This window comes from Dermochelys coriacea, chromosome 22, assembly GCF_009764565.3.
Source record: "Dermochelys coriacea isolate rDerCor1 chromosome 22, rDerCor1.pri.v4, whole genome shotgun sequence".
Lineage (NCBI taxonomy): Eukaryota > Metazoa > Chordata > Testudines > Dermochelyidae > Dermochelys > Dermochelys coriacea.
Window position 1 is genome coordinate 8,848,750 of NC_050089.1, and position 18,347 is coordinate 8,867,096.

Below are 18,347 nucleotides of genomic sequence, written 5' to 3' on the forward strand. Positions count from 1 at the left end.
TTCTCTTCGACAGAAGTCCTTGCCGTCCACCTCCACACGGCAATCCATCTCTGAAGATCACCGTCCCCTCCTTCAGCCCCAGGCAAAGGCTCACAACCTGATTTTCCAAGTTCCTGAAGAAACACAGCTTCACCAGGAGCTGCAGGTGCTCAGGCTTTCTGGAAATGAGGCCATGAGGGGGCTAAGACCAAGGGGTATAATCAAAGTCATCCACATAAGGCAGGCGGACTGCTAAGAAGTGATGGAACAAATCCCTGCAGAAGACTCTGGGACCTGGAATTCTTCCATGAGGCGGCATCAGCTAAGTTGGGGGGGACAGACTGCACCATCCCCTTTTCTGTGTGGAAAGATGAGCAGAACAGACAAGAACTGTCCCATGCAGAGGTAAAGGCTCCGTTTTCCTCCCTCCCTTCGAATTGGCCTGGCAATAAGCCCTTTCCGGGCAGCATGGCCAAAGCAAGGGACCAATCAGGAGAGAGCTGGGGAGAAGCCAATGTCAGCTGGACAAAGATTCACAGCCCACCCACAGGCAGCAGAGGGGGTTAACTTCAGCTCCCAGAAGCAGCTCCTTAACAAGAGGGGAATGGGAGTGTGTATGTGAACGGAGAATCTGCAACAAAATGCGAAGCAGAGAATGGATGAGTGAACACACAGGAATGGGAGAACCAACAGGGCAAATGGAAAGAAAGAGAAAGAAGGAAGGAAAGAGTGGGAAAGAACAGATGAGTGTGGGGAGAGAGAACAAATGAACAAGGAAAGGAATGCACAAGGGAGCCTGAGCAAGAGAAAGGCGTGCATGGGTGCACACGGGTATTTCAAAAACATCTCCATTTCAAACCGAGCCAGGACCAAATGACAAGGGGCCCAGCTCTAAGCCGTTTCCTGGGCTAAGACCATTTGGAACCGAATGAATCACGAGCTGGGTTTGAAATCCCTCTCCCTCTTTCCAAGACAGGAGAGGAAAGTCCCGGGAGGTCGGAGCTGCCTGCACACCCTGATGGGCCTGGTCCTCTCCCACCTCCAGGGCCCATGGATCAGCAGGATCCACAACACACACCTGCAACTTTACCCTCACGGGTTGCCAAGTGCTTCATGCCCACTACCACCTAAAGAGGCTTGGCACAGAGGAAGTGGGCAGCATGCACATGCCTTGCAGTAGCCTCTGGAATGGAAGTGCTGAGATGCAAGTGAAGGAAAATAGGTCAGTTTCTGGCAGCTTGCAGTGCCAGCATCTAATCGAAAAGCCAGTGGGGTAACCACATGCATGGCTAGGCTTCACCTCCACGTGAGGAAAGCTGTCTGCCATCCATTACAATTACAAGCACCCAGTTCTTGTGCGGATCCCCACTCTCACCCCCCCAGCCCTGCTCTTCGCTCTGGAGTCCCTCTCTTGCTCGGTTCGCATACCTGGCTAGATGCCCTCATCTCTCTAGCAAGTTTCACTCTGCCTGCACATTAGTGGCCTCGGCCCAGAATTACCCTTCCAGTCTACTAACTTCCCCTCTCCGAGGAAGGGCGAGGAGCACAGGGTTCAAAATCTCGCAAAAGATGCCAGCATCCCATACCTGTGCAGCAGGGAAGAGGGACAAGGGGAAAGCTAACTGCACCTCCAACCCAAGGGGTACATTTGGGGACAGTCCCATTCAGTTACACACATTTAGGATACGTTCAGGCATTTAACTGCATCTGTGATCTGGCAAAAGAGATCATGGAAATGGGACAACATCCACAAATGCAGAGGGTTCTTCAGTAACTCTGACAGATCAGGGTGGGGTCACATTTTATAGGTACCTGTTGAGTCTACAAAATATGCACGCACACCCATGGTGCACTCCAAAAACTTGCCATTTACACCACAGCGCTATAGATACTAGAGTGACTGGTGCTGGAGAGATCAGCGTCACCAGCTCCCAGAGTTTTACAAGTTTCACAATATTGGGTGTTCTTAAGAGCCCCAGCTCTTGAAGGCATGCAATCAGGTGAGAATTTCAGCTTTCATTTACAAAGCAGGTTTCCGGCCCTCGTGTTTGTGAAGAAAAGCTTGAGAGCATGACCCATGTGGGACCTAAAGATTAAAAAGCAGGAGGGCAAATGAAAAGAACCCCAAAAGGTATTATTTAAACATTTCATAATTTCTGTGGTCCGACATGTGATTTTTGAATGCTTGCAATTGGCCATAATGAGATGAGATACAGAAGAGATATCAGTACTAAAAAGCCCACGCAACTCAGTGAATCGCATGCACAAGTACCACTCTGCAAGTGCCACTTTGCATGGGGGGGGCAGAGAAATGAAGGGCTGGCACGTATGCAGGGCATGAGTAATCACATTTCAAAACATGGCCCTGATGGAACTTCCACGCACAAACAGGCCCAGCTGCTCCTGGGCAGGTCAGCGTATACGCAATAGAAATAACTCCACTCCTCTTTCTCTTCCCCCCGACATATTCCATTCTCCCTCCACACCTTTCACTGCATCTCGTTTCCATTTTGCAAGCCTACCAGTCAAAGGATGAGCGTGTCCTCTGCACCCCATTTGATTGAAATACAAGCCAGCAGCAGGAAGCAAGCACATCACATATGAGGCAGTATCTTTCTAAGCAGACACTGTCTGTTGTAGGATCCATTCACGTGTCAGAGGTGTTCTGATCGCTCCCTTAGCTCATTTCACCCCTGCACTATGGATTCTCTCACTTCTGTGGGGCATGGAAGGGAGAGAAAGGGCCTCTTGTTTGTTACAACTCTGACAGCTTGGACCCCACCATCCTCGTGGACACATCTTCATGGCTCTGCTGCCCCGTCATGAGCCCTCCAAACACGCCCCCCCCCACATCACACAGAACGGCCAGCAGGGATGTCCAACAGTCTGGATCAACACAGAACCATAGCTGTGGACTGCATTGTGTCAAACCCTGAGCTGGGACACGACAGATGGAATAGTGGAGCAGAGCAAATGTGAGGTGACAGGCACTGCATTTGTGGCTGGGTCCATCAATCAGTGATGACAGGGAAAGGTAGAACTAGGGTCTCTGAACGTTTCATAGGGTTATTTCAGTCCATGTGTAAGGAGTGGCCCTCCCATGCTCTGTCTAGTCCTTCTAACAAACTTTAGAATACAATAAAACCATGCACATGCAGTTGTGGCAGTGCCTTTGAGTCCAGAGAGTACAGATGCAGCATGTAGCCCAAGTAGTCAGTCCCTTGGATTCTACTGAAAGCTCCTTCCTGGAGAACCCGGGCATCAGGATTCTTGGGAGCTACTTCAAGCTCCGAGGGGAAACATTGTTTTGCGGTTATGGGTGAGGGGGAACTGGGAGTCAGGACTCCTGGGTTCCATTTCTAGCTCTGCCACAGGCTCATTCTGCTCCTTTGGCCAACACACCCAACTTCTGTGCCTCAGTTTCCCCTATCTCTAAAGCGGAGGCAACACCTGCCTCACAAATAAGAGTCCGTGAGCAAGGCTTCACCAGCAAGATCAGAGAGGAGACTGCCTACTGCCATATTTCCATAGGCTCCCTAGCATATAGGCACATCTCCGGTCACCCTGATCCAGTAGAGACATGTTGAGCATTGAAAGCTCCTGCAGTCCCTCCACCTCCCCCTAAACTCCCTTCAGCTGACAGAAGGGAAGGGGTGTGCACTCCAAGCTGCTCTGCCTTTCCCAGCAGAGCCACCCAGCTCATGACAAGTAGAAGACAGCCCTGTCAGCTCATCTGGATGCCTGAAGGCCTCATATATTCAGAGCTGGGTTCCACTGCTCCACTCTGCCATCTCGCTCCCAGGGCTATCCCAATGGGTCAGAGCCATCGTGGCTCCCTCCCGCTTCACCAAGGGGCAATAGCAGCAGTTCAATGGACATTTCCAACAGATTCTCCAACCCCCAGATCTTTCTAGGGTGCCAGATTCTGACTGCAGCACATGGGACTCCCGCTTGTGGGGGGAAAGAAAAGGAAGGGCAGCTCAGTGGGCATGGTGCTGTTTTTAACCCTGCCATCCTCTCACTACTAATCCCATATGAATGCACCTTCTGAGCCTCTGCAAGAGTGCAAGGTTGGCAGAGGAGTGGGGTTCGACATTTAGCGGAGGCGGGCTGGGAGTCAGGGCACCTGGGTTCTGTGCCTGACTCCGGCAGGGCAGGGTGGGGTCAGAGTCTAGACCTCCAAGTCTCATTCCTGGGTCCGAGTGCAGAGATCTCGGACCTGCCCCCTCTTTGTGCTCAACGTCCCTCATGAAAACAGGGATAACCCCAACCTCCCAGGGAGAAGGCAAGGCCGAGGGATTCTCAAGCGGCCAGAGGGGCTTGGCTGGGAGACTCTTCACATCCATACCAGGCAACTGGTACACTCATCACGCACGCATCTCCCAGGGCAGCCAAGCTTTCTCCCTGAAAGCCCCCTATGGCAGATAATGGATGAGACACCAGTCCAGGGAAGCCAGAGAGGAGCAGCAGACAAACATCCGACCCTAGTCAGTTCTGCCTGAATGGCGACATGAGCCTTCCCTCCATCCCCCAGTGCCAGTGCCCGCAGAGCTGCCTATGCCCTTAATGCTCCGCTGGTGCCCCGGGATGCCGTGCAGCAGGAGGCTCCCGGAGCACTCAGTGGGCTGGAGCAATCTCTCCGTGCTCAGCCAGCACAATTGCAAGGTTCACTTTAGGTCACGGGAAAGCTCAGAGGACGCGAAAGCACCATCCCACCAGAACCTGATGGGCACAGGGCCCCCTGACATCAACGAGTAATTAACAAGCTCAATGACCAACTCTGCCACTCCGCAGGGCCAGCTGGGACTTGGACAACAAGTCTGAGAGATGTGCCTCCCTGCCAATCAGGGGCCAAGAGATCAGCGACAGATGTGTTGTCTCCCGCCCCCCCATTCCACCACCAATCAGAGGCCTGGAAGCCTTGACCCTACATGCACCTCCACCAATTAGCATAGAGGTACCGCTGTCCCATTTGGACCCGACCCTCCCTTCCTCCCACAACCAATCGTAGCCCAGTTTCTGGAGAGTAGAGAGGAAAGATGCACAAGCCACAGAGCCCAGCTGTGCCCGGCTACCCATCCCCAAGGCAGTGATGATGTATCCACCAGACACACACCCCGCGGTGGCAAGATCAGCCCAACCCAAAGCTTTCAGAGACCAGTAACAAAGAGGCCTTTTCTCACCCCACAGAGCAGTGTGAAAATCCACGGCGCAGAGATGAAATCTGCTTTGACAGATCCCATTCACAGCATCGAAAGCAGAATGTTGCAGGGATCGGGGAAGACAAGCCACTGGCATTTCATCAGGGGGAGGCACAAGAATGCAGGGAGGGAAGCAGGAGGATTTGCTCCAGGGAGAAACTAAGATGGCAAGGACCCCACCCTTGCTAACCAGGAGGGTGGCAGAAAGCTGGAGTCCATCTGCCTCCCTCCCAGATCACATCACTAGCGGAACATGACAGGAGCAAGTGGCCCAGCTTGAGCTGTGGGGGTTTGCTCAGCCAGTTAGAAACTGCACATGACAGAAAGCTGCAATTAGCTGCTCAGTCATCTAAAGAACTACTGAGGAAGCCGGTCTGACTCTGCAGGCTGCCTGCCCCTCCTGAACGCTGGCTGTCTGTACTGCTGGTGGGGTATCTGTGTCGCTCTGAGGGGACCTGCCCTCCCTGACCCACCCCTCTGTCTGAATCCATCACCCTGGATAACAGCCCCACTAGTCCCATAATCATGGACCTTCCCCCTCCCTCCTCCACCTCAGCTCAGCAGCAGCAGCATCTGGGTTGGCAGCAAGATTCCTGCTTTTTAAACCCGATTTTCCAGATGGATTGGCGCTGAGACACACAGGTCAAGTGACTTGCCTCAAGGTCACACAGCAGAAGAGGGAGAAGGAGGGAGGGGAAGACCTGGAGTAACCAGAGGGGACAGCTTAATGGTCTATGCATCGGGTTCAGAGTAACCAGGCTCCCTGAAGCTTCAGGTTCCAACCCCCCTTTCCTCCTTCAGAAGCAGAGAACCATATAGCAGAGGGGACTTAGCTTTCACTGGTGATCCTCTAAGATAGATCATGTCTCCTCTATGGTTGCATTTAAGTTCCCCTAGCACCATCGGAGACTACAAGATCCTGGAAGTGTCCTTAGGCCTTCCCATCCAGTGCGCTAGACAGCATTCATCCTCCACCCACCATCTCTTTCCAAAATGCCATTTTGTGAGTCTCCACCACCATCCTCCAGGCCGCATGAATGAGAGAAGGGGACTATAAAATCAAGACCATTCCTAAAGAAATAACTAACTTAGGTAAACTGTAGCTGAGCTTGTAACCATCAATTCTGGGGAAGTGGGAGTCATTGCAGTAGGAGAGAGGTGCCAGCTGAAATCAGGAACCCTTTGCACTAGGTGTGGTGTGTATTATACACAAACACACACTAAGAGAGCCCCTGCCCCCAAAAACTTGCAATCTAGGTATGCAAGACAAAGGGTGGAATGAGAGAAGACTTACCCAAGGCTACACAGCTGGTCAGTAGCAGAGCCAGACCCCAGGTCTCCTGAGTCCTAGTAGTGCCCTGCCCACTAGACTATGCTGCCTCTGCTGAGTTAAATGCGGAAGTTTTTAAAAATAAAATTCCCCCAGAAACCACGTGGCCAAATGCTGGAGTTTTTAAGGTGTTCACCAATAGCTAAATACACACACAGCCTTGTGATCAGAAGCCACTGGACACAATGCTCATCAGGACACCGGGGTTCATCTCCTTTCCTTATTTCAAGCAGCAGCCATGGTATCTTGGTTCTTCCTGGTGCAGCCTCCAAAGAACAGACCATGGTTACCTAGCACCTGAAGGACAAAGCTTCCAACCGCCCCCCTCCTGCCATGGGATGCTCCACTCACCACTGAGCTGGCACCTCCTCCTGTCACTTTGAGGATTACCTCTCGAGGCCAATGCCCCCTTCTGTGGTTTGCATGCCATTGCTCCAACTGTCTCTCCCTGCTCTGCAGCCCCTCTCTCACTCCAGGAACCGCAGCGTCATCTTTATGACTCAGCCCTCCGGCCCGGTCACTCAGCGTTCCCCCCTTCTGGGCATATCAAAGTCCTTCCATCAGAAGTCCTAGGTAGTCTTCCCATTCACTCCCTCTGCTCTGGGTTCCAATCTAGGGACTCTCAACCCAGCATTTCCATGCTTTCCTCTCCCAGCCCTCACAGCGCCTTCCCTCCACTCTGGTTCCCCTTCTCTCTCTCTGGGTGAGCCAGCTCCAAACCCTCCTATCAGAGGGCAACTGCCCTTTCCCAGCAGCAGCCCTTGTCTGTTACCTGACTTCATGGTCCCCACCTTCTCCTGCACAGCTGAGCCTGGTTTCAATCAGCTCCCTGGCTCCTCCTCCAGGTGCAGCCTGCAGAGTTAATTGGCCTACCTGACCACCTTAACACCTGTCAGTCCTGTGTGGGGTGGGCACTCCATCATACCTCCAAAACACAGACTCCACATCCTCAGCAAGCCCCGCTGCAGGATTCATGCCCCACACCTTCTGGCCCAGAGAATGTGGTCAGAGACCCACTGCTTAGTGTGGGGCTGCTCTGCCTATTCCATGGGGAGGTGTGCGGGGGGACTTCCTTTCCCCTTCAAACACACAGAAAGGGAGCGTGCTCACAAAGACACTGCGCTGATATAGATGGATTAGCTTTGAGGGTTGGTTTGTGCTAGGGTCCTCAAGTACTTTGCAGCTGGGAATTAAGCCACAGCAACCTGGTGAGGTTGGCATTATCCACACATCACAGACGGGGAAACTGAGGCACAGAGAAGGGAGGTGACTTGCTCTAGGCCACAAAGCAGGTCAGTGGCAGAGCCGAAGTAGAACCCAGAACGCTAGCCCCCATCTCATACATTAGTCCCAGATGCAACTCTCCCCTTAGGACATAACTTGGCACCAACCATAACCCGTGGCAGCGCTCTCCTAGTTCAAGATGCACATGGCAAAGGTCCATCCCCACGTATCGGTGCCCCTCACCAGGGCAGCAGACAAGCACGTTCTTATTCTGCCACAGGCTACCCACACCCTGGACCTCTCCTGTCTGACGCAAGTTACAGCACACTCCCACCTGCTACAATAGCACAACACAACGGCACAAAGCTGCCTGTTCTGAAGCATCAGTCCCAGTCCTCTCGCAGCGCTGACATTCCAGCACGCACACATGAGATGATCATTCTTCCCTCTGAATAGGGGCATGGTGCCTTTAAGGGAGACAGCCCTCAGCCCTGCTGGTGAGACGGTGCCAGCTGCCAAGCAGTTAGTTGGGTGCTTGCAGGTCAGCCCTACAATCAGGAGTGCCAAGGGATTGCTGGAGTCCAGTAATCAAACCTGGCATGCACACAGAGCAGGAGACACCCATGAAAGAGAAACATGTACAAAAAAAGCATCCCCTGGGATTCGCCTCCAGGGCAGTGGAACACAAAGGAAGCACGCGCATGTTTGCCTAGGTGGCTGCCCCTAGAGTCGCTCACACAGGCTCATCCACCAGCTGCCCCCACCCCTAAACTCAGCACTGATCAGCTGCGGCAGGAAAGTCAAGTGGAAACAACCCCCGGGGTCAGAGACCTGCTTCAGACCCAGCCATCCCCAGCGAATCCAGCTGTCTGCATGCTGCACTCACACAAACCCTTCTCCCCACTCAGAGCAGGCCCCACCCCACAGCTCTGCAGGGGAGGGGGGTCGCCCTAGCATCCAGCGCAGCAGGATCCTAGGGAAATGAACCCCCAGAACCCCTAGGGAAACAGAGGAGCGGGCACGAGCAGGTCCAGCACAGCGGGTGCAAGTGGGGTGCGATGAAACCTATTGCCAAGCCACAGCCCATCTGCATCCTGCAAATGCCAGTAACCAGATGCTGGTGGCTTCCATTGCTAGTACATACGAAACCAGCTCATGTTTACAGCCATTCCAGACACAGCAATTTTACAACCCCAAAACTAATAACTGACACAAACACTTTCTACTCTGCCAGCTTAGACACCTGCCGGCGGCCCCCGCTTCAGTTCCCAACCTCTGCCAGCATGGGCACTCCAGGCTGAGCAGCATACCCAGCCACGCACCCGCCTCCTCAATCCCTGGAGTTGTCAGAGCCCTGCCTCCTCTGGTCTCTCCCCAGAGGGACGCCCCCAGGCGCAGAACTGAGCGCTGGGGCCATGGAGGGAGATGGGGCCTTCCTTTCCGTGATAGCTCTTTGACTGAGGATCACAAGGGGCATGACAGAGCCAGCAAGAGGCACAAGCTGCCCCTCCCCAATCAGCGAGATGCTACCAGGCTGGGACTCCAGTAGAGACACGGGAGTTGGGCGATTACTTTGCTCTTTGATTAGAGGCTGGGAAGTAATCAAGATAAATCAGATTAGTCTTTGCTCCCCTCCCCCCCACCGTCGGGGAATTACTGGTTCCTACTCTCCCTGTGCTAGACATCAGAAGGGTGGAGGCAGGAAAAGATCCCCCAAGTCTCAGCCACTGAGCAAAGATTAAAAGATAGGTGGGAAAATAGCCTAGCCTGCCCCAGCTCCCCCAAACCCCAAGTTCCATCCAGAGGTTTCCCCTTCATGGCTGCAGCACAGAAGAGGAGCAGGGGTTTCCCAGGACCCAGACCTCACAGGATGCGTTTTTCTACAACAGGCATCTAAGCCAAATCACCACCGCCACAATCTGCCCTTATTCCCAGTCGGACAGCCACCCACATGCCTCCCTCTCTTTCAGAGCCTCCAGATCCTGGGGACACATTAGGGGAAGGGAGAAAGCCATGTCCATAAAGCATACCCTCCATTTATATTCATTGCAAATCCCATTGCCAAGCCCTCCCACTCAACACCCTGCCAGGTGCATGGGCCCAGATGCCCAATCCCGGCATACGGGTCCCCGTCCCAATGCTCCCATGAACACTCAGCAGGGTGTTGATATCCAAGGCATGGAAGAACATGGAGTCCTTGGCATGCCATTTCCAAGCCCTCTGGACTTCAACTCATGCAAGGCAAGGTGAGAAATGCTGCTCCAGCAGGGGCAGCCAGGACCTTCAGAGACGCCGGAGCTCAGAGTTCAGCATCACCTTCTGCAGCCTCTTTCGGTTGAGTTAAGCAGTCCCACCAGCGATGACCCCTGAAGCATAAGAGGAGCAACCTAGGGACAAAGCCAGAGTAGCTCCCGCAGACTGTTTAGAGAAACATCGGTGTTTCACTCCAAATCCTCAAGGATGAAGAAGCCACCCCAACATTATCCTTACAGATGCCCTCCACTTGCCTGTCCCTGACATATTTGGCCTTATTCCAATGACAGCTACAGGAACACCACTGAACCCTGCAGAATCTCACCTCTGTGAAACTGGTGAGAGATCAGAGGCCTACAGAGCTCACCACTCCTTGTATTATTCCTTCTCCCATTCTGGGGGGGTCCACCCTGTTACTAAAGCAATGGTGTGGGCCTCCTAGCCATCTCTGAAAGCTGGGCTGGGTTGGTAGGGTCACCAGGCCAGAGAGGGCCTTGCTGCCCTCCCTTCCCCTGGAGTCCCCAAGTTGTAGGAAAGAAGGAGCAGCGTGACACTAGGAGCCACTTTCAGTGGGGAAGGAGGCAGGAACCCACAGCGTTTAACAAAGGCCTTAAATGATCCTTCCAGTCCCTGCTGGCTAAGCCCTGCAATTAGAGTTTCTGATCCTGCACGGGAGATGGAGAGCTCTCAGGTAGAGATCTGCTACGCCAAGTCATGGGGCTCCATGCTGGGAGGGGAGCAACTCGGAGTCTTATCACCCAGTGTTACCAGCCCAGGTCTTGAGAGATTGCACTGCAAGGGGCCACTTCTCCAGCCGGAGGGAGCTCCTGAGTGCGTCCCACAGGGATGAAGTGACCGTCTGCCTCAGGGCCATGCCACAACTGCCCCAGGTCCTCCGCTACTCCTTGTTGAGCTGGGGATAAGGGACGGGATTCCCTAGGAAGGTGGGGGAGGGTCACCTTACAGAGCAGGGATAATTACCGAATCTTGTAATTAACTAAGGCACAGGATCAGGAGTCAGGGTCAGTCAGTGCTGATCCCAGCTCTGCAACTGGCTCACAACATGACTTCATGAAAGGCACGTCCCCACTCCTTGCCTCAGTTTCCCCAGCTGAAACAAGGGGATAACAATGCTTTCTCTCCTCATGCATGCTAGTCGGGTCTTTGAGAGCCTCAGACAGATGGCACTGTAACAGGCAAAAGTGCAATTAGCCGTTAGGCTTCGGAGAGCCCAGCCCAACATCCCTGTCTCCTTTAGCCTGATTCTCTCCTTCTGCCTGTGGGCAGAGACGACAGAACACAAGGGAGACTCCACACACACCCACCTCCGCCCTGCAGCAAGACAGACGGACAGATGCCCCAAGTCATCAAAGCGAAGACTCCCAGCTAGCACTCACCAGAGACCGGGCCAAGGGCAGGACCACTGAGCCAAGGCAGTCACAGCACAGCATCCTGCCGTCACCACGTGACTCCTCGGCGCCCGTTTCCTCATCTAGGACATGGAGGGGCGAGCAGAAGGCTGAGACTGCGTTGGATCAAGTCATTGACAGCTGGCCACCCCTCAAGACCCTGGGGAGGGCTGCAGCGGCCAGAAGCAGGAAGAGAAGAGGCAAAGACAGCAGCCAAGCTGACGTAGGGCCGCCCTTAAGAACTCCAATCAGCGACTTAAGACTGACACTTATCAAAGGGGACGCGAAGGGGACTCCAGAACAGTGTCCACTGCATGCCGTGATGAGGCGTCAGCAGCAAGCAACGTTTGAGCGTTTAGCAACAAGGAGTGCGCGCACGTGCCCATAGTTCCAGCAGCACTGCAAGGAATAACGCGAGGTTGTGGCTATGGAACAGCTCACCATTTTTCCGATCCCAGCTTCACTGGACAGGAGGGGCTGCAGGGAACAGGGTGCTAGCTGCAAGCAGACCCGCAGTTGCTGCAATACCAGCATCTCCACGCTGGAACTACTACAGGGACCAGTGAAAGAACTCTTCCAGCACGCACAGCTGTCGCGCCCACTTTTCCCAGCAGGGGTGCTGTAGAGCACAGTGGTAGAACACGGGGGGGGGGTTCTGACAGACCACCCACCCTGGTGCAGTGCCAGCCCTAGAGCACGCAGAGGCTAGAACCAACACTGTAGATTTCAGCACTAACTTAGCAAAGCCAAGTCATTGGGAGCCAAGGCTGCCACTGCCTATAGCTTCCCCCACGGTCACTCGCAGGCGATACGGCGTTACAGCCTTCGCTCGGAATTCCTTGGCTTTGGCCAGCTTGTCTCGTGCGCTGAAGGTTTTTTGGTGCGTGTGGCTGCAGCAAAAGGACAGAGGAGAACCTTGAGCCGTCTCCTCCCACCCATTACCAGCCGGGTGGGGACAACTTCTGGTTTCCAAATTCTATGACACTAGAAGACTCCTCGCCATTCATTTATTTGCTGCAGAAACGCAAAATTGCATGTCAGACTCATGCAGAAAGCTGCCCAGCTCTGTCCTGCCTCAGACCCACAGGTTAAGGGTAAGACCTTGCTGAGCTGCACAAGCAGAGATGATGCATATGGAGGAATCCCAAGGGGATACAGAACAGCTCTCCAGAGCCAGGACTCTGAGGCCAGGCTAGTCATCCCTCTAAGACAGTGGTTTTCAACCATTTTTCATTTGCAGACCCCTAAACATTTTCCAGTGGAGGTGTGGACCTGTTTGGAAATCTTAGACATAGTCTGTGGACCCCCAGAGGTCTGCGGATCACAGTTTGAAAACCACTGCTCTAAGGAATCACACAGAGCAGCCCTCCCCATTAGCCTGCCCTGCCCAGGAGCCCAAGGGGAAAATCTTTACACACCTCCTGTGCTCACATTACCCCTCCATACACCGCATAGTACACATTACTCAGGGCCCTTGCTGTGCATAGGCAACACAAAGCACAATGCACTGACATGCTCACTCATGACGCACAACACACACTCGCGGCCCCCCTTTGCGCACAGGACAATTCTGCACAGGGGGCACACCCCCACAGCCATCACTGTACATGATGTAGAGAGAAAGCTTGGAGCACTGGGTCTGATGCAAGATTTGAGGTCTGAAGCAGAGGGCTGAAAACCAAAAAGTTAGGCCATATATTAAAAGCAAATGCTGACAAGTTCACTGATCAGTACACAAACTTGGCAAAGCCCTTGCTAGCATACGAGGCCCTAAATATTTATGTAAATATATTTCAGCTGGTACAAATGCATTTTAATTTAGTACAAGAGAAGATGGTTTAAGGAAATAAATAGGGATGTGTTGTTCAAAACTGTAGAAACAAAAAAGATAAACAAACGTTATAAAATATGTAAGGTGGGACGTAAATTGTTTATTCCAGTTTTGTTTTAGTTTATAATACCGAGGTATCTTGCCTTAACTGTTTGTAGTAATATCAAGGTCTACCTGGTCAGCTACCTGCACAAAGCTGGGACAGCAGATGGAAAGCACACACACAAGCTGACCGACACCACACAGGACACATACTATGCACTCACACATCACACTGGCTCACTATACACGGCACACGCACACACTCCCCACCATCCACAACAGACTCCCTGATGATACACACAATGGCACTCCCGCCTCATCGACATGCAGACTCACTACACACAGCTCGCCCACCCCACGCAGTCTACTCAGTCTGCTCCCACGCATTATTCATAGTACACTCACTCAGCACGTCTACTCTACTCAATCACACACACACCCAAAGCACACGTGTGCACATACCTGCACACACGCATGATACCAAGTCCCTTGACCCATCAATGCACATGCTCTGCCCCAGAATTCCTGTTTCCCCATGTCTAACATGCAGGAGCTGCCCCAGCCAGGAGCTCTCAGTCTCCCTACAGCACTCAGAGTTAAGCATCCCTTTCTGCTCAGGAAGAGGGTAGAGTGCCCCCCCACCCCTGACCCTACAGCAAAGAAGAGATTCTATTCATGGTATTTCTAAGCAACAAGAACTTCCCCTCTTCGTGAGACAGAGGGCCATTCTGGATTCTCCCCTGCAAATTATCCTCCTGCTCAGCAGACCCCAGCATTTCAGCTGGTGGAAAGGGCTTGGCCAACTCAGAGCCAGCTACAGATGCCAAGCGCAGCCCATCACCAGCAAGAGAGAAACACCAACGTACAGGGAGCAACCACGGAGGAGGACATCACATTACATCCCTAACTCGGCAAACACCTGCCGTCAGGCTAGGGCGCAACAGACCCTGCAACGATGGAGAACTTGGAGAGTAGAGTCCCCCTGACAAGCAACCGGTTGTATCTGAGGTCCATTACAGTATTTGGCCTCAGACTATATTGGCCTAACAGAGGCTACCATTCTTCATTGGGCACCCCCTCTGTCTACCTGTCTCCACTTGGTTTTGTCTTAGATTGTAAGCTCCTTGGGGCAGGTACCGTCTGGTCTTTTGTTCTGTGTTTGTGCCGCACATCGCACCATGGTCCTTGACTGGGACTCTTAGGCACTACCACAGTACCCAAAACAAACAGTAATATTGGACTGAGAAGCCAGCTTTCCCCTATACTTAGGGGAGAAAATAAAAGTGGTGGCTGTTAGGAAAGGGTCACTTTTAATGGTAACCACTGTGTGCAGGGCTACAGCTTTGAGATCAGGCAGTGGAGAGGGGAAACCTGGTCAGTTACTACTCTTGATAAACGCCCTTTCTAACCAGCAAGCATACTGGCAATTGGAAAATTATATGGAGGGCTGGTGAAAAACGGCTACTATAGATGTCCTTTCAGTAGCTCACTGGACTGCTATACTTCGTTCATGGAGATGCCAATCTCACTTCCAAGCATGAAGTGCTCACCAAGAAGTCAAGAATTTAGTTTTCCATTGGGCTCCTTGGATTAAGGCATTTGCAGGAACCGAATTAGTCATCTGACCCTTTTCAGAGTAGCAGCCGTGTTAGTCTGTATTCGCAAAAAAGAAAAGGAGTACTTGTGGCACCTTAGAGACTAACAAATTTATCTGAGCATAAGCTTCCGTGAGCTACAGCTCACTTCATCGGATGCAGGTGCCACAAGTACTCCTTTTCTTTTTTTCATCTGACCCTTCAGCTCTATAGGACCTTAGAGACCTATTGGTCGCCACTGGTTGGAAGGCATAATAGGGTCAGCTGGCTAAAGACACCTCTGGATCCACAGTTGTTGGAGTTAAGAGAGTAACTCACACTGAAGCTGAAAGGGTTTGCAGGTGACAGCCAAATGAATGAGGCAATGCAACTGATGGGAAGGAGCACTATTAAGTGGCTGAAGCTGGAGGTGGGAAATCAGGACTCCAGGGTTCTAGTCTCAGCTCTGCCTTAGTGATCTTGATCAAATCTCCATCTCAGTTTACCGATCTGTAAAATGGAGAGGATACCACCCACCTCACAAAGGGAGCAGGTAAGGCTTATTTAGTAAGTGTAATGCTCCTGGGGATCCAAGCATGAAAGCCACTGGAGAAATGCCATTAACAACCAGCAGGGCTGACACTGATCCAAAGCCCCTATGCCTGGAGAAAAAGAGGGGATGAGATATGCTTACATATATACATACAGAACACACTTTGCATTGAGCATATCCTTTTGCACCTTCACTAAAGCAGGGCAGGGCTTTTAATCGGGAGAAACTTCATTCTGCTCCATCCACCTTGAGTGGCAGGTGTGGTGAGGACTACTTTGGCCCAGTGAAAAGCAGCTGAAGAAAGAAACCTATAGGAAGCATGCCTCCTGTTGGCGTGGGCAAGAGATATCCCGGTTTCCCCTCCTTCCCTCACACAGGGATCAGTCACTCACAGCCTCCTTGCCTTCCCAGCCACAGCTCATGTGGTTCACTTCTTGAAAGAGAAAATTCCAAAGCCCCCCCGAGAGTATTTCTGCAGCATTCAAATGACTCCAATCCCGAGAACACAATGCACAGTGCTGTGTGCAAGCTAATGTTTCATAAACTTCATGAGCTTTGGTTGACTGCCCTCAGGGAGGTCATTTTAAAATGATTAGCATTTTCATAAGATGCTCAGGGCGCTTCAGCTCTTTTTCTGCAAATTTCCTTAAAAGGAATAAAAACCCGTTTTGCCAGGCACTATTAGGAATCATTTAAAGTACTTAACCATCATACATAAGCAATGCACATTAAACGAGTCGCATCTCATGCTGTAACTGGTAGTCGTATAGCAGAACAGCCAGCCGATTTTACAAGCGTGTTGCTAAAGGCAAGGACATTTGCTCTGAAGTCACATTTCTGAAGAAGATTTCACATTCCCCGCACCTCTCCACCACCTCCCAAACAAGCCCACTGAATCGATTTCAACACCTTCTATTAGAAGTTTGAACTTGTCATTTGATCACAAGCACCTACAAGTCCACAACAGATCGGAAAAAATGTTTCCTACCTGGCATTTGCCACGTAATTAAGTTTGCTCAGCTTTTAGTTAAAAAAATACATGAAAAAGGACTCTGGATTTTTCCCCTATTAATTCTAGGGCTTCAAAAGAGGTCTCTAAAGTCACTTCTTTCCCAAGACAAAAGGTGAGCTGTTAACTGTTGACTAGCAGAAAAATTCCTTCTCTGCTAAACTGGGTGTCCGCCCCCCCCCCCCCCCAACTTCTTTGATATTTTTGTTCAGGATAAAAAAAAAAGTTAATAGCCCCTCAAGGGCTCCCTAGTAGCATTATTAAAATAGCAACATTAATTGAGCGTTCACTTAAAAAAATTGTTGGCTAATAGGAGAACGTTTTAATAAAAAAAAAATGTATTGGCCAACTCTACATTTGTCTACCTGGAATTTCTCTACAGTCTCTGAAAGCTTTCCCCACATCTTCAAAATGAAAAAAGAAAGAAACCACTGCTCTTAAAGGCTCAAGATGCTCTTGTAGCAAAGGGTACGACAAGCTACAAATAAAATACCAACTCATGCTTCTTCTGATGCTTCAGAAAAGTCTGAGAAAGAAAAATTCTCTCTCTCTCTAGCCTGCTCTCTCTTCTAAACATCTTCTACTGGTCAGACCAAAAGGGTTCCCTGCAGGCAGCCTCTTGAAATACTCAGACAACTAGCTTCCCGGCACCCAAATCAGCTGCTTTAGATTTGCAAGTTTATACAATCCCCCCCGACAGTTCCTCCTTCCCGGAGTGAAACTTGCAACAACAACAAAAAGGCTCAGATGCTCGCAACTCAGGGGGTGCGGGCAAAAAATAAAAATAAAATAAAGAGGCTGGGGGAAAAGGCAGATTGAGAAGCTATTTGCTAGAGGCAGAAGGACTGGGAGACGGGGAGGGTGGGAACAGCAGCGAGATGCTGCACTTCAACTCACCTTGAGCTGCAAGTCCTCTGGTGGTGATTACACTTGCTATCAAAGTGGCCACATACCAAATCATAGTACTACCGACCATCAATAAGGAGCATCATCCTATCTCAAAAGTGCCCTTCTTGCTGGAGCCCATTCATTGCAGAGCCCCTGGCTGGTGCAAAGGATCCTCCTGGTGCCCTTTTCATGCCCTCATCCCTGGATCTTGCTGCCTCCCCTCCACTCTCCCCATCCCTCCTTCCCTATTGCAGCCCCCTCTCTCCTGACATGCACCTGCACTAGTAGCTAAGGCACAGCTCAGGCAAAGTCTCAGGGCGTAGCCTAGCCTGGGCTCTTTAGCTCCTCTGCTCCGCCCCCGCCTGGCGTCTATTGGCCGGAGGGAGAGAGAGTGGGCGTTGATTGGCTTGGGGCGCTGCCAGTGCCGGGGCGGTGGGCCGAGGGAGGGAGGCAGGCCCCGTTTCAAGGTGGGTTGGAGCGCGCAGTGCACAGAGCCGCAGAATCATGCGCATTGCCAGGGAGAAGGCGGCGGGATCGCCTCCCCCCCGCCTGCTCACACTGCATGGCAGGGCAGGAGGGGGCTCCCGGGCTGCCACCCGCGCAGAGCTGCAGAGGGGCGGGCAGGGCCTCTCACTGACCCGGCACCTTCGCCCGCTGCTCCCCGGCTTGCTGCTTCTCCTGGGCGGGGAAGGGCCACCCCCAGCCTGCACCGCTCCTCCTGGGGCCACCCTCCCCTGCAGCCCCACTGTCACCCCCACCCCGGTACCCCGACCCGGCTCCCCCGCTCATCCCCCTGTGCCGTCCTCTCCCCTGCACCCCCACCCCAGGAGCCTGTCCCCCTGTGCCACCCTCTCCCCTGCAGCCCCACTGCCTCCCCCCGTGCCTCAGCCCCCTGTGCCGTCCTCTCCCCTGCACCCCCACCCCAGGAGCCTGTCCCCCTGTGCCACCCTCTCCCCTGCAGCCCCACTGCCTCCCCCCGTGCCTCAGCCCCCTGTGCCGTCCTCTCCCCTGCACCCCCACCCCAGGAGCCTGTCCCCCTGTGCCACCCTCTCCC

At 52.6% G+C, this 18,347-nt stretch overlaps 1 protein-coding gene across 2 annotated transcripts in view; it reads right to left on the reverse strand.

The window, feature by feature from the left end:
* The window catches only part of IGSF9B (immunoglobulin superfamily member 9B), a 96,049-nt gene extending 78,444 nt beyond the window's left edge, over window positions 1–17,605 (reverse strand). For both annotated transcript variants that reach the window (XM_038380656.2, XM_043500969.1), the window contains exon 1: window positions 17,303–17,605. In XM_038380656.2, coding sequence (XP_038236584.1) covers window positions 17,303–17,381 — 79 coding nt within the window. In that variant the 5' untranslated portion in view covers window positions 17,382–17,605. The remainder of the gene's footprint in view (window positions 1–17,302) is intronic.
* Between the last annotated feature and the right edge of the window lie 742 nt (window positions 17,606–18,347).